The sequence below is a fragment of the Scomber scombrus genome, chromosome 21 (genome assembly GCF_963691925.1).
Source record: "Scomber scombrus chromosome 21, fScoSco1.1, whole genome shotgun sequence".
NCBI lineage: Eukaryota > Metazoa > Chordata > Actinopteri > Scombriformes > Scombridae > Scomber > Scomber scombrus.
The window spans coordinates 11,145,471-11,160,866 of record NC_084990.1 but is presented as its reverse complement, the minus strand read 5'-3'; the positions used below and the strand labels follow the sequence as shown (position 1 = coordinate 11,160,866).

General features: G+C 38.4%; 2 protein-coding genes across 6 annotated transcripts in view; one reads left to right on the top strand and one right to left on the bottom strand.

Moving 5' to 3' along the window:
- Nucleotides 1–8,563, top strand: part of si:ch73-103b11.2 (myosin phosphatase Rho-interacting protein) — a 49,443-nt gene extending 40,880 nt beyond the window's left edge. For 3 of the 5 annotated variants that reach the window (XR_009927639.1, XR_009927640.1, XR_009927637.1), the window contains 9 exons: nt 3,411–3,558; nt 3,645–3,750; nt 4,213–4,372; nt 4,455–4,562; nt 4,709–4,795; nt 4,892–5,054; nt 5,462–5,538; nt 5,775–5,862; nt 7,167–8,563. Coding sequence is in view for 1 of the 5 variants with exons in the window: in XM_062442710.1 (XP_062298694.1) it covers nt 3,411–3,558; nt 3,645–3,750; nt 4,213–4,372; nt 4,455–4,562; nt 4,709–4,795; nt 4,892–5,054; nt 5,462–5,538; nt 5,775–5,807 (882 nt within the window). In the remaining 4 variants the exon portion in view is untranslated. Of the gene's footprint in view, nt 1–3,410; nt 3,559–3,644; nt 3,751–4,212; nt 4,373–4,454; nt 4,563–4,708; nt 4,796–4,891; nt 5,055–5,461; nt 5,539–5,774 lie in introns of all 5 variants that reach the window. The other 2 variants (XR_009927638.1, XM_062442710.1) reach the window with 2 other exon arrangements.
- A 1,052-nt stretch (nt 8,564–9,615) lies between these two features.
- On the bottom strand, nt 9,616–13,601 carry LOC134003537 (toll-like receptor 13). The gene is made up of 6 exons (XM_062442773.1): nt 12,780–13,601; nt 12,109–12,671; nt 11,877–12,024; nt 11,404–11,774; nt 10,487–10,580; nt 9,616–10,365 (listed from the first exon to the last, which is right to left on the bottom strand). The coding sequence occupies exons 1-6, from the start codon at nt 13,599–13,601 to the stop codon at nt 9,616–9,618; spliced, it is 2,748 nt and encodes a 915-aa protein (XP_062298757.1).
- Nucleotides 13,602–15,396: the final 1,795 nt, after the last annotated feature.

Genomic DNA, 15,396 nt, shown 5'->3' with positions numbered 1-15,396 from the left:
ATAGACAACATTAAAAGAAGTGACAAAGATTGCTTGTCCATAGCCTATGCTGACGTCTTGACCAGGAAGTTGATGTTAGAGAGTGCATTTTGGAAAGACCTGGAGAAAGCTGGGACACAGTGTGAACACTCAGATGTTGCTAAATCAAAAGAGGGCAGTGTTCCAGCAGATGCAGATGTTGATGCCACAGTTATCTTGAATACCTTCATTAAAGCCGAACTAGCTTATTCTGTTCAAAACCTTAAAGTTTCCTATGAAGAGAAATTCAGGCTACTAAAAAGGGAGTTGGCTGAAGCCCGCAACAATGTGTATCAAAGGGAAATGGTTTTGAAAGCGATTATTGAAGCTTCCAAAAGGCCAGATTTGAAAAATGTAATAAAAGAAGTTAAAAATAACTTTGGCTTTAGTAAACAAAAGTTAGCTGATATTCATCCCCCTGAACTTGCTCCTTACATGGAGCAGATTGAAATGGAAGATGCTAAGGACCTGGCTGAGGAAATCATAGACAGACACTTGGCTGAAGAAATGCCCTATTGTGCTGTTGACTCCATTGAGTCGCTTCAAAATGCACATGACAGTCTGGCTGGTGAACTTCAAAGACAGGCAGCAATCCTCCATAAGTATTCTCAAGAGATAGAAAGTGGTGTTAACCATCCTGAATTGGCTAAAATGATCCATGCTCTTTTAGGGCACCAAACTTCACATGCCTTCACAAGTACCTCTCTTTGTATGCGTGAAGCCCTCATCCAGGCTCAAGTAGCTTATGTGGCATGCAGGTTACGCACCATTCATGAACAAGACTTGGGCTGGTGTAAACAGGCAGGTCAGAACATGGATGCCCTTGTCCAGCAGCATGCCCACAGCGTCAGTGCAATCCAAGACAAATACAAAGCATCATTACAGGAGGAGCGCAAGAACTTCACACAAACAGTGACCACTCTCCAGAATGAGAACCAAACACTTAAGAGTGAAATCAGCAAACGTGTAAACCAGCTCTCCCAGCAACAGGAGCAGCTGACCCTCCTGGAGGAACATTTCCAGAAGGAGAAGGAAGAGCTGAAGCAGCGGCACAAGCAAGAGTTAAGCCAGGCAGAGCAGGGGCGTGCCTCAACAGAGTTGGCCCTCATGGAGACCACAGCTGATAGCCAACGAAAGCTAGAGGTCCTGCTGGTGGACATGGACACCATGGAGGAGCGACACAATAGCCATGTGAGAAAACTAGAGGAGCAGTTTGAACAGAGGGTCTGTGAGCTTCAGTATGTCCACCAAGAGGAGATTGAAAAGTTGCATTCCCAGTATATGGAAAACATTCAATGTATCCAAGAGCACCAACATTACAAAAATGGCACTGAGGTTTCCCACTTGCCTCCCTGTGATGAGGCCACAACACCGATGGAAGAGGAGGAGCAGGGGAAGGGGGAAGATGCACAGAACATGTCAGAGGTAGACTCCATGGTGGTTCTGAAGGACAGGATCCAGGAGCTGGAAACTCAGATGAACACCATGAGGGACGAACTGGAGAACAAGCACCTAGAAGGAGATGTGACCAGCCTGAGAGAGAAATACCAGAGAGACTTTGAAAGTCTTAAGGTTTTTGCTCTTTAATTTTGTCTTAGTGAATATCTTTGTGAGAGTAGTAGATGAATAGTGAAATAGCTGAATAAGTAGTTGATTGTTGTCCCACCTACTAATATACACAGAGGACTTGGAATTGGGAAATGGTGTGATTTGAGCTTATTTGCACATTAAATCAACAACTTTACTGGATAATCAGATTGCGTGCAAATTGTGAATGTAAATGTAGCTTTGAGAGATGTCCCAATTTTGCCTATGCCAAGCCCAACATTTATGGTTAGCCATTCTAGCAATGTAGCTTTACGGATAGCAACAGACATGACTTTGGTCCAGACTAATATCTCAACTATTGGATTTTGATATTATATGTGATTATGACTCCTGGTTCCCAGACAATGAAGACTACTGACTTTCTTGATCCTGACATTTCTCTTGGTGCCACCAGCAGGTCAAATTGATCAATTGTTCTGTGAACTGCACTGTATCTACATCTGCGAGAGGTATTGGCACAAAATTTGGTAGACATTCGTAGCTTTCAGACTGAATCCTAATTACTGTGTTGGTTCCCTCTAGTGCCACTATGATGTTCACACTTGTGGTTTTGAGTGAAATCTCTCAACTATTGGATGGATTTCCATGACCGTTGGTACAGTAACTAATAATTAATTTTAATAACCTTGGTGACTACATGGATGGCTTTTCATCTAGAATCATCAGCGAGCTACAAATTCAAGTTGTCCAGTGTCTCAGATCGAATATCTGGAAAAGGTTCTAAATTGCAGCCTGTTAGCATTTTTATTGTGAACATGTAGCTCAAACAGCCACTGTGCATAAGCACAGCCCCACAGAGTGTGGCACAGTGCACACTTAATCCACAATAATCCTAGATAAAAAATTATAAAAGCAATTTAAACATGTTTCATATCTGATAACCTCTACATTAACAACATCTAGGCTGTGTCTGTTTGAGTTTTGTGTATGATATTTTGAATAATGTTTGTGTATTATCCATGGAATGATGGGCCAATGTGGATTTGTTGTGGCAGGAAGTTTGTGTAGGCAGTCACAGAGTTGTTAATCTTTCCAGAATACTGCAGTTCAATTGCAATTTTCAACCAACAACAGCATTTCAGAAACATTGTGCACCTGATGAGTTTACTGTATTGCCTACTGACACACACTGACAGATCATTAATTCAAACTGCTGCTTGCTGTGTGCTCTGTTGTTGACTGACTCACAACACTGGGTTAGCAGATGTTTAGGTGTTTAAACTGAGCTCAATATGGTATTTATGACTGATTGGGTGTACAGAGCAAACACAAGCTTGAAAAGGAATCAGGATTTATATAGATGATACCGACCCATAAAAAATGCTGAACCTTTGGATCGGTTTGGGACATCCTAGAAGCTTTTTACACAATGAAGCAAAGCAATCTGTAGTAGGGTGTTGTCAATTAAGTACATTCAAATAACGTGTAAAATTATAACTGTACACAACTACAATGTGTCACTGTATCTCCAACATTGCCTTTTCATATGGGCATCAGTAGATAAACCATTTCCCAGATTCAGTAACAGGATGATGTACAGTTTATTACTGACAATAGTGCTGCCTTGCTGTAATAGAATTTCACTGCTTTATCTTGCTCTCTTACTAACATAGCTGGGCTTCATATCATGAAAAGCTGGCATGGCTTCTATCAATGATTTTGCATGACACGATTTAGTGTAGTCTGATAATGGTAGATATTGTACTGAATTTAGAGTCACAAGATAGAAGGTAAAAAATCTAGGTAAAAAGGTGCTGAATTTATTTTGTGACGTCTTCCTCTAGGCCACGTGTGAACGTGGCTTTACAGCAATGGAAGAAACACACCAGAAGCTGATTGAAGACCTCCAGAGGCAGCATCAGAGGGAGATTTCCAAACTTATGGAAGAGCGAGAGAGGCTATTGGCTGAGGAGACTGCTGCTACAATTGCTGGTAAAGAAACTGTTTGTATTACACCCCATAATTTCTCTAGTTTAAGCACAACCAGTTTACCTTAATATGATCTATCTTTGATCCAGCTATTGAAGCGATGAAGAATGCACACAAGGAGGAGCTGGAGAAGACCCAGCGCTCCCAGCTGAGTGGACTGAACTCTGATATTGATGAACTTCGATTACAATATGAGTATGTTTTTTTTAAAACAAGAACACCAAGACTGTTTAACTTTGAGAATGAGAAGCACAGAATTTCCTGGCATGGAGTGAATATGTTCATTCGACTTATCCTTGATCTAAAAAAAAAGTAAAAGATTATAGCATGTAGAAGTGTGAAGCTTTACTGTTAAACCTAAAACACTATTAAGGTTTAACCATGAGCCCTGATGCTGAGGACATATTTATGGTAAAAGTTAATATTTTTGGCTTAGATGAATGCCCAAATTGTCTATGCAGTTGGTAGCTCTGTGTTGTAAAAAAGAAGCCCACCAAAAAGCTTTTACGTGGCTCATAAACTGGAGGAACCTTTTTTTTTAAACGTGGGAAGGTCTCCATCACATGATGCATCAGTCCACTCTTTTCTAAGGTTAAAAACTGCAATGCATTGATAGATGAGAATTCAAGTTAATGTTGTAATGATCTGATTGTTTAGGGAGGAGCTTCAGTCCATCCACAGGGAACTGGAGGTGTTGTCAGAGCAGTACTCTCAGAAATGTCTGGAGAACGCTCACCTGGCCCAGGCACTGGAGGCAGAGAGGCAGGCCCTCAGACAGTGTCAGAGAGAGAATCAGGAGCTGAACGCTCACAACCAGGTCAGAATCCACATACAAACACATGCACGTAAAAACACTTTTCTGTCCATAGGTGCATAAACAACTTCATTATTCCCAACAGGAATTAAATAACAGGCTGACTACAGAGATCACTCGGATGCGCTCTTGTTTCAGTGGTGAAACTGCATTGTCACCACTTACCCACGGCAAAGATGTTTATGAACTGGAGGTATGTGTAAACAGGAGGGCGCATAGACACACACACACACACACACACACACACACACACACACACACACACACACACACACACACACACACACACACACACACACACTAAGGACTTGCTATTAAATATTTCTCTTCATCTTGTAGGTGCTGCTTCGAATTAAGGAGTCGGAGATCCAGTATCTTAAACAGGAAATCCACTCTTTGAAAGACGAACTGCAATCTGCTTTGAGGGTAAGCCGAGCCAATAATAAGAAGCTGCCAATAATTCCATTTATTTTTCTTAGTTAAATTCTAAAAACAGTATCGTATCATTTTTCATTTCAACAGGACAAGAAATATGCCACAGACAAATACAAAGATATCTATACAGAGCTCAGCATTGTGAAAGCAAAGGCTGACTGCGACATCAGCAAACTGAAGGAGAAGCTGCTTATCGCCACAGAAGCATTAGGCGAGAGGTCTGTTGATGGAACAGTTACATCTGGATACGGTTAGTAGAAAACGTTTTCTTATCATAGATCCACTAATTACCCAAATGATGTTTAGATTTCCGAATAGTTTTGTCAGTAATGCAGCCATTCAGGATTAACTTTTTTGTGTGTTTGTAGCTTCAGTACAGGGGAAATGCCACACAAATACAGAATCTATTGCTTATTGGATTATAAAAGTTATAACAATTGAATTTTTGACATTTGTTCGAAGAAATGTTAAAAATACAGAGCCATAATGGACTGTTGTGTTGCAAGTATATTTCACTTTAACATCTTTTAAGTGTAATCAGTGTAGCATTTAGTTTGGATATGTATCTGTTCAAGGGCTTTAAATTTCTACTTGTGTTGCTAGTGTGCTAATTAAGGTCAATGATAATAATGACATACCTTTGTTGTGCGTTTTTAGACATCATGAAATCAAAAAGTAATCCAGATTTCCTGAAAAAAGAACAATCCAGGCTATCAAGAGGACTAAGGTCAAAGGTAAATGTCATTCATTGTTTTTTCTCTTTAATTATAGACATTTAGTCTCAAATTCAAAAATACATACGGAATTTTAGTTTGTTGTGGGATGTGACGTTTCCAGCTTTTGTAGTGCTGATTTTATCATTGTTGTAATTCAGCCACCACATAGAAATGTGTCAAGTTGGTTGGTCAGTAAGATTTATTGAAAGTCCTCTTGTCCTGTAAGTTTGTCAACTGTCTGTTTTGTCCATCAGTCTGTCATTGAACAGGTCTCATGGGATAGCTGACACTCCCAATGTGGGGTGACTCTCCCCCCCCCCAAACCCCACCCCAAGATGTGCTGTAGGTATAGCATTTTGTAGAGCAAAGCATGCTCGTCCTTGCATGATGTCCCCTCCCCTCTCCTCACAACCTTTCCTTTTGCCCCAACCTGCACCTCTAAGAGCTCTGTTAAATATTTCAGGTGGTTGTTAGCATTAACAGTTCTTAGGAGATGGTTTGCAAACAGTAGCTTAGAATTACTACATCTTGCAAAAACCCTACTCATTACATGCCTCACCCAAACTGTAAGCTGAAAAATGTTGGCAGCATCTAATGAAACTGTTCTCTCAAAATAGACCTAGTTGAGCAGTGGGCCCATTCATATTTACTGTCACACACACTTTGCTCCAGATTTAGCATGCACACTACTTTCTGCTAATAATCCCACAATGCAATGTTCCACATTTTAAAGATGCGAAAACTATTGTGGTGCAACTTGACAGCTGATGGTGATGACACAAAATGACGATGGTTAGGTAGTGTCCAAAAACTAACGGTAAACTATTTAGTGTTTACCATAAAGGCATTAGTGAATGAGTGAATAAGGTAGGGATTTTGGACACAGCCTCAGAATCCTGAGTTGAAGTCAGAACTCAAATGCATTTTTCACGTGTCCCTAATGCTCTTCAGTAGTAAACCAGCCTGGATTGCAGGATAAACTTAGCTCTGAGTACTGCTTCAAAGCATTATAAGAAGAAGTGTGCATCATGTTGGCACTTTTCATATGTAGGTAATACCTGGCAGCATGTGAACACACTTCAGTGCTCAGAACAACAAGTGTTGGTATTTGGGCAGACCCTGGCCACCAGCTGACAGGCACATCTTAGCCTATATCTTGTTTGGGTCTGCAGTAGGAGTTTAAATATCAATGTTGAACTCAGATGGTGACATAAAAGAATGAGAGCTAACTTTTCTTATGCAACTCATATATTCAATCTCATGTGTTCCTACATCGTTTTGTTCTGTCAGTGTAAAAAACCTATTCTATAATTGTTGTCTTTTTCTGTTTGTGAGTCTTCACATGTTTATTTGTTGTTTGATCATTCATTATTGTTCACACTCAGCAGTCATGCTGGTGTGGCCAAGTTGCATGATATTCCAGCCTAACCACTTCTTCCTGTACGTCTTATAATTTGACCTGAATTAAAGTACTGTATGTTGTCAAGAGCAGGAATATGTCTGTGATGGACAGCTGCTTAGTGTAAAACCATAACAGATCAATACTGTCAAGTTTGTGGTGGGTTGTTTGTGTTTTTTGTTGATGTTTTTAAAGCTCCTCTCTACCCACATGTTGCCCGTATCATCTGTTTTCTTTCCTTTAACAGAGCCTGAAAGAGGGACTAACTGTGCAGGAGTGCATGAAGCTTTTTGAGGCGAAAGATTCCAAAAAGATTTAAATCTCAAGAATCTTATGTTTCTTTTGTTATTCCTGGCCTTGGTTTTTGACCTGATTGCCATGGCTGTGCCAGCAGCAGCTGATGACTCTCTTAGGAAATGGGGGAAAAAAAGGTCAATTCTAAAACTGGACCTGCTGCTTTCATGCCTCTGATAAGTTGTCATATTTTTATTTGATATTCTTTTTATTTCATGGAAAAAAAGTTTTACTGAATGAATCTTGTCTAAGTTTCTTTAAAAACACAGGTATATAATCTGTCTAAGGTGGAGATGTGTCAAATAAGCTGTGAGAGGGATACATGGCAGCATTTTGTTTTTTATTGATCCTCCAAAACGCCAAAACAGACAGCAATACACAGTATGAATAATATATATTTCCCAATATGGATTAAGTATCTGCTGTATTTTATTATTGTTACAATTTCTATATCTAATAGTTTTTAATGTGTTTAATGGTGCACCTGTTCTGTTGTACATAACTACTGGATATATGTAAGAGTATGGTTTGCTATTGATTGTGTGGGGCATCTGCTGTACTATAACTAGGGTTTGATTGATAGTGGAAAACAATGTGATGCTTAACTTGCTTATGTATGAGAGTTTTATAAAGTGGAGTGTCTGTGTGTGAAGGGGGAAAAGCAGGGTGGGATTGCACTTATCACTTGACTACTTGAGGAAGCTTCTTTTTTTTTTTTTGTCTCAAATTGGTGTAGTGACTTCAAGTCAATTATTGCAGTGCAACCAAACATCATGACTTCTGTCAAACTTAGTGAACAGCCGTGACTTGTTAGTGATTACTGGATTATTATTTTTAAGTTTCTTAAAACCTGGATTTGTGTTTGCTCAGTTTTGACTTGATGTGTGAGAGTATCATCTCAAAAAAACTATTTAGGACTTTGCATGACTGTACAGTATAATTTGAATTGCAGAATGATCATGTTGCCTCATTTTCCTACTTTATGCTTAGTGTGAAACTCTTAACACTAATAAGCTTTGCTTTGCAAGTCCTACTGTTTAGGTGTTGAGATTGAAATGTTTTACTGTAAGCGGCAGTCTTGAAGCACTTGGCCCAATCCCTCGACCTCTCACTGAAATCTAGTCGTGCCTCAACTGAGTGAAGAATATAAACATCCATGAAACCTGTGCAGCTATGGAAACACACTGTATAGTATTCAAACCACGCCTTGTATATACGTATGCCACACGGAAGACTTCTGTGTTTTTGTTTTAAACTTGTACCTTGCTCACTAGCTCTATATAAAATATATATGAATATTTTTTATTTTCATTTGAATGTATAACGTCAAATAAATGAAGTGTTTGGAAATCTTGTAGCAGTAGCTCTTTTTTTTTTCTTCAAAAATCAGTGTCAGCAAACTGCGGTGTCCTTGCAAAATTGCAGTAAATATCTATGGTGATAATGGACACCAGTATCAGCAAGTATATAGGGGCATTCCTGACTTTGTTCCATCAGTAAGTGTAGCAGCAAAAACTAGACAGAAACAAAACATACTCAAGTGAAGTTTATTATATATTATGTCATCACTACAGCCAGTGGTGTGAAAAAAACTGGATTAGGTAACAGCATTTCTCTGTACATGGAAGTAAGAGTTTAGGTCTCTGTGCCAGTTGATGATTGTAGACAGTACATGTAGTAATTATTACACTATCTGCCATAAGGAACAGAACAAATGAGCATTGACATCAAGTTCTTATTGCTCACTGTACTGTATTTTATCATAGCGTAGACAGCATTTCCTAAAATGATCACTAAATGAAAACTGAACTTAATACAATAATTTAATAGCAGTCTCATAACAGATATGTTAATGCAAAGAATTAGGTGAGACTCACAGGCAAGAAGTTAAAGCATTTAAAGTTGGAAGATATGTTCTTGGTATTTATTGTGTCTGTATTTACATAAAAACGGACTGGAAAGAAACCATGCTAACTACACAGGCCATAGGGGGGTAAGGACATCACATTTGATATTTAGTCTGTCTTCAAATATTACTAATTAATAATACTCATTTTAATGTGGAAACCAATCACATATACCACAAGCAATTCCTATTAAATTTTACAGGATGTGGAAATTTACTCGGGCACAGTGACTTTTTATTTGGAAACAGTTGCTTGAATGTGTTACCCAATTACAACAAATTGAGATGACAGTTTTATTTGGCTATTGGTTGATTTTCTTGTTATTAACAAGTTATTCCACTACAACAGTTTCCTTTTACCTTAGTTATTTTTTTAGTAATTTCTTGTCATTTATTTAACATCCTGTAAATTAAGGTCACTGAAATGGAACACACAGCACTTAACAGGCCATAAAAAGTTAAATATGGGAGTATTTTCAAATAGTTAGCATTTGATCTAGCCGATTAGCTGTGCTAACTCACCCTCTCCTCCTCTTCCTTCCTCATTCTCATCCTCATTGTCTTTCAAGGCATCTATCAGTCTAACCCAGAAGGCATCCTGTTCTTGTGGTTTCTCAGGCCACAGCAGGTAGGTTTTCTTGCGTACGATCTTGCGTAGGCGTGTGTAAGGAGACAGACAGTGTTCAGGTATCTCCTCTAAGAACACCAGCAGCAGGACATCACTGCCATCACACAGAAGCCTCAGGCTGGCCAGCTGAAACTCCACATTGCACCACTCACTTCGCAGGAAATGACGTGTCACTACACAAATGGTGTGGCGAGAGTTGTAGATGGCAGCTTCGATGTTCTCCAGGATAGAAGTACCCGGGCGGAAGTCTCTGTGATGGAGACACAGCCTGAGCCCTGGTGCACCAGAGGCTGGCTTCTCTAGATTTGGCACCAGTTGCCTTATCACCCAGGCTTCATCATTGGAGCTATAAGAAATAAATGCATCATACTGGAATTTGGCCCCTGCTGCCCCCTTACGCCCACGCACCTTTGCCCTGAGGATGAGCAGCAGGTAGCGGAGGGCAGGACCTTGTATGTGCCAAGTCAGACATACAAACACAAATAACACATCCATTACAGAGAAGGTGACAAAGAGATTGAAGGAAATGTTTTCGTAGGAGCACGCTTTATCATCGAACTGCCACAGATAGGAAGATCTCCTGTCATTGTCACATTGGAGGTCATACAGGTAGGACACCTGTAACACATGAAGAACAAGACAACTGAACCATTTGAACTATTAAATATATGGAAGTTACAGGTGTTTTACTCTAATAATAACAGTGAATACATGCCACAGTGTTTGCAGCTTGTCCTACCTGTGTATGAACATTTTTGACAGCCCAGGTCTTGAACCAGGCATTGTCACAGGTACAGGTAAGTGGATTTTCTGTAATGTCCAAAACACGCAATCTGGAAACACACCGAGTCACATGTATAATCAAAGTTTTTCAGATATCACTCTCTATATCAACATCTATCACTGGTAATACTGTGGGCCCCTAGAAACCATATCTCTGGGAAGAGATTTAAGGATATGTTCACTGTTTTTCAACCTGGACCTAATTAGCTGGACCTATTATTATAATTTTTTACCTCATCATTTATGATTGTTAATACCACAAATTCACTAACACGTGTAATTAAGAGAAAATGACCCCTGTGCTGCAGCTTCTCACTACAGTCTAACAGGGAAATAACAAAAGCCCTTAAAACCTGGCTATGTATTAACACTTGTGAAATAAATAAGCAACAGTCAAAATTTAAGAAGAAAAAGGAGTAAGAACTAAGATAATAGTTTACTCACTTTATTTCACTAAATGATTGGCAGTGCTAAAAAAATGAAGAGCACCTTATTCCAGTTTGAATCACAGACGGAAAACAGAATTACAGAAAATCTCTTGAAATAACCAAAACTGTTTTAACTTGGCAGAAAATGTGTGCTTTTGGGACCATATTGCTCATATTAAGAAGAAAAACATTTTTTCCTTCAGAAACAATAATGACCATTGTTTTCAATAATGGGAAACTAACAATACAGTCTGACTTGAATGAAATAATATAAAGAGGAAGTTTCATGATTTTTGGTCTGTGCTCCATGATAACCTGTAGTAAAATGTGAAGCTTCTCAAAACTAAAGCTAACAGAGAAGTTACATTAGACAGTCATACATGATGAAAATTAGTCAACCTATCATTTAAGACCTGCTTGCTAGATATTTCAGTAACTTCCCTACCTTGGCAGAGCATCCAGCATCATTTTGTCCACAGTGCGGAGGTGGTTTGACTGGACTTTGAGGACCTCCAGTGAATTATCTGGAGGCAGCAGGTCAACAGGCAGAGTATCCAGGTCTGCCCTGTAAAGAGTCAGCTTCCACAGCTTTTTCAAAGGGGAGAGCACTGTGCTCAGGTTGGTTGTTTTCATTAGCACCCCTGCTATGTACAGGTACTTCAAATTGACCAGAGGAGCAAAGGTGTCACGATGGAAGTCAACCATGATGCTGTGTCCGATGGCCAGTGAAGTAAGATTACGCTGACCTTTAAAGAAATGTGGTCCAATACTACCAATGCCTCGTCCTCCAGGTCCCTGGTAGTTCAACTCCACATACTACAAAATGAACATAGAAGACTGATTAAAACATTTTTAAAAAGTCTGCCTTTTCCTATTGTTCAAGAAGTATTAATAACTGATTGAACAAAGGTAATATACCTCCAGAGAATTAAGGTTGATGAAAGGAGATTCATATGATTTAAAATGGAGGCGGTTGTTGTACAGAACAAATTTCCTCAAATTCATCAAGCCAGACAGAATGGATGGTGTAAGCCTCTTGATGCGGTTCCCACTTAAGTCCAGGTATCTAATGGACAGACAGATGTGTTAATAAATGAACACAGAGAAAAGTTGAGAAAAGATAACCAGAAAAGGAGAGGATTCTCAGTACCTGAGCCTCGTTAGATCTTGGAAGGAGCCTTCTTCAATGAAATCAATTATGTTCAAACTGAGGTTGAGCTTATCCAGCCTCCGCAGCTTACTGAAAGGCTTCTTGGTGATATATTTTAGCAGATTGAACTGCAGGTAGAGCTGCTCAAGTTTGGTGAGGACACTGAATACCATTGGGGTCAACTCAGTGATTTCATTTTTCAGGAGAGACAGGCGAGTCAGAGTCTTCAGAGGTAGGAACCAGTTGGGGTCGATGTCCCGTATTTTGCACCTGTCAAAGCTCACAAAGGTGAGGTGGGACATGCCTTGAAAAGTATCCTTGTGAATGATGACCTTGTTTTGATTTATCTGCAGTGTTTTCAGTCGTTTGTAACCCTCAAATGTAGTGCGAGATATTTCCTTCAGACCGCAATTGGTGAGATAGAGTCTGCTTGTGTTCCCCTTACCCAACGGCACCTGGGCAACATTCCCAAGTTTTGCATGCAAAATGAACATAACTTGTGGAGTGGCACAGTCCAGGAGGCTGGAGTTAGGATGAAGTAACTTGGATCCTTTCAAGTCAACCTACATCAATTTAAATTCACATGAAATTTAAAACATATTGAAAACATCACAAAATAAAGCAACTGCTGCTTAAAGAAAGAAATGCTGCATTACAAAAAGATCTTGTACCTCTAGTCTCGTCAGCTGATCCATTCCTTTCATCAATCCACAGATGGTAAATGGAGATCTCTCCACAAACAATGAAAATGACACCCAAGAGAGATTCTTTTTTGTCTCCTCAGAAAGTTCCCCTAGCACATCTGCTTTAACTCCCTGGAGAAGCAGACTCCTCAGTTTTGGGTTGAAGGCAAAAACGTCTGCCTGAAGCTCCAGCTCGGTGTTGTTGGACAACCTGATGTACTCAAGGGCAGGGAAACAGCTCACGTTTACCTTCTGGATGTTGTTTGCTAAAAGATCGAGCCACCTTAGAGTGAAGGAGCCGCCAGACTCTTCACAGCTGAAAGTCTTGAGCGTGTTCAGAGAAAGGCCGATTTTTTGAATCAGGGGAAGGAAATTAAAGATACCCTGAGGGATTGTTACAAGTAGGTTATGGGTCAAGAGGAGGGATTGTAGCCTAGCAAGTCCATCAAATGCATGAGAGTGGATGTGTGAGATGTTGTTGCAGGTGAGATTGAGAAAGTGCAGGACGTCCAGACCTCTGAATTCTCCTCCTTTTAGAGAGACCAGTTTGTTCTGACTCAGGTCCAGTTGTTTGACCCCGAGCAGGTGACTAAATGATCCAGGTGGGATTACGGCGATGTTGTTCTTGGACAGGTTGATCGTTGTGATATTATCTGGGATCATGCTAATAACATCAGAGAGGTTGACGATGTTGTGGTCGAAGCACCACAGGGTCTCAGTATTGGGGAAGTTCTGAGAGCAGCCTTTAAAGCCAAAACCACAGCAGGCTGAGGTGTTGAGCAGAAGCAGGAACAAGACTGCTCGCACCATCTTTGCTTGACAGCTGCTTTGCACACACTCACTGCACTGAAGTCTGGCAAAGGAATCTGAAAATATGCTAACATAGAAAAGGCTGTGCATTATTGGGAAGTTGACAAAGCTGTTCTGAATTTTTACTTGTAGGCGGAAAACTATGTTAAAGGCTTTAATTATTGAAAAACACAATACTTTTGATATCTTTGATGTAATGAATGTAACAATGTAAATGTAAGTAGACAGGGAAAAGATTGGAAGGAATCAATTCTAACTATTTTTGTTTTGATAAATAAGTGACTTCTTCTCGTAATTGCATCCTTTCTTGAGTAGTTTTTGAAATGAGAAATTTTAATATCAAGAACAATAATAATAATAATAATAATAATAATAATAATAATAATAATAATAATAATAATAATAATAATAATAATAATAATAATAATAATAATAATAACTGTATTTATATAGCACCTTAAAAAACAAAGTTTACAAAGTGCTTTGACAGACAAAGCAAAAGCAGTACAGTAAATAAAATGAAATAAAAGACAGCAGCAATAAACAACCAGACAAACAAACAAACGACATCACATAAAAGCTAGTCTGTAGAAATGAGTTTTATTTGATTTAAAAGAAACTACAATACTTTGTTCCGACCTAACTGTGTAACATTATTTGATCCAAATATTTAAATTAACTTAAGTATTTTTTGATCATGAAGCACATACATATTAGAAAATATGGGAACTTACCCCTTTATGTTCCTCTTACACTGCATCAATTTATGCTACTGCACTATTTACTTCCTATTTAGCTATCATCAAGTTCTCAGAGTTTGTCTATATACAGGATTGTGTCTTTTTGAGGAAGGATGTTCAGCTGTATGTGCTCATTGTAGTCACACTGCTGAAAATAGTTCAGTCTGAAACTCAAAGGTCATCACTACCTACAGAAGCGTATTGCATTCACTCTGAGTAATTTTTTTAAATGTACATAATTACTCAGAAAAACAGAAAAAATCACTACAAGAAACAGTGGAAAAATATTACTAACTATACTAATAACAGAAAAAACCCCTCAGAAAAACAGAAAAAGAAAAAAAATCTCAGAAAAACAAAGCTTTAAAAAAAAAAAAATTCAAGTGAATGCAATGCGCTTCTGTAACTACCAGTTTCATTTTACATGATTTTTTTGTCTGTCACTCTAGTAGTGCATTAGAGCACTTGTGCCATACTGTGGCTTTAAATCTTTTAACCACATGAGGGAGCTATCAGCTTGGGTCTTGAACTCATAAAACTACAGCAGAGAGAGAATTTTTTCATTGTCCAGAGCATTCAGATTGGCATGTATCAGAAAACCCTAAGCCAATAAAAGATTTTGAGCGAACACTTATTTTAGCTTTTCAGAGGAACTCCAAAACTGGGGTCCATGACTTAACTCATTACTACCATGAAACTGAGCAATCTATGTCATTGATAGCCAGTGGCATTTTTACAGCGTTTTTCAGTTAGAAAACTGAAAAACTGTGTTTAACTTGTATATATATATATATATATATATATATATATATATATATATATATATATATGTATGTATATATATATGTATGTATATATATATATATATATATATGTATGTATATATATATATGTATGTATATATATATATATATATATACATTCAAATTTAATATATATATATGTATATATATATATATATATACATATATATATATATATATATATATATATATATATATATATATATATATATATATATATATATATTCAATTTGATATGTTTAACATTTATT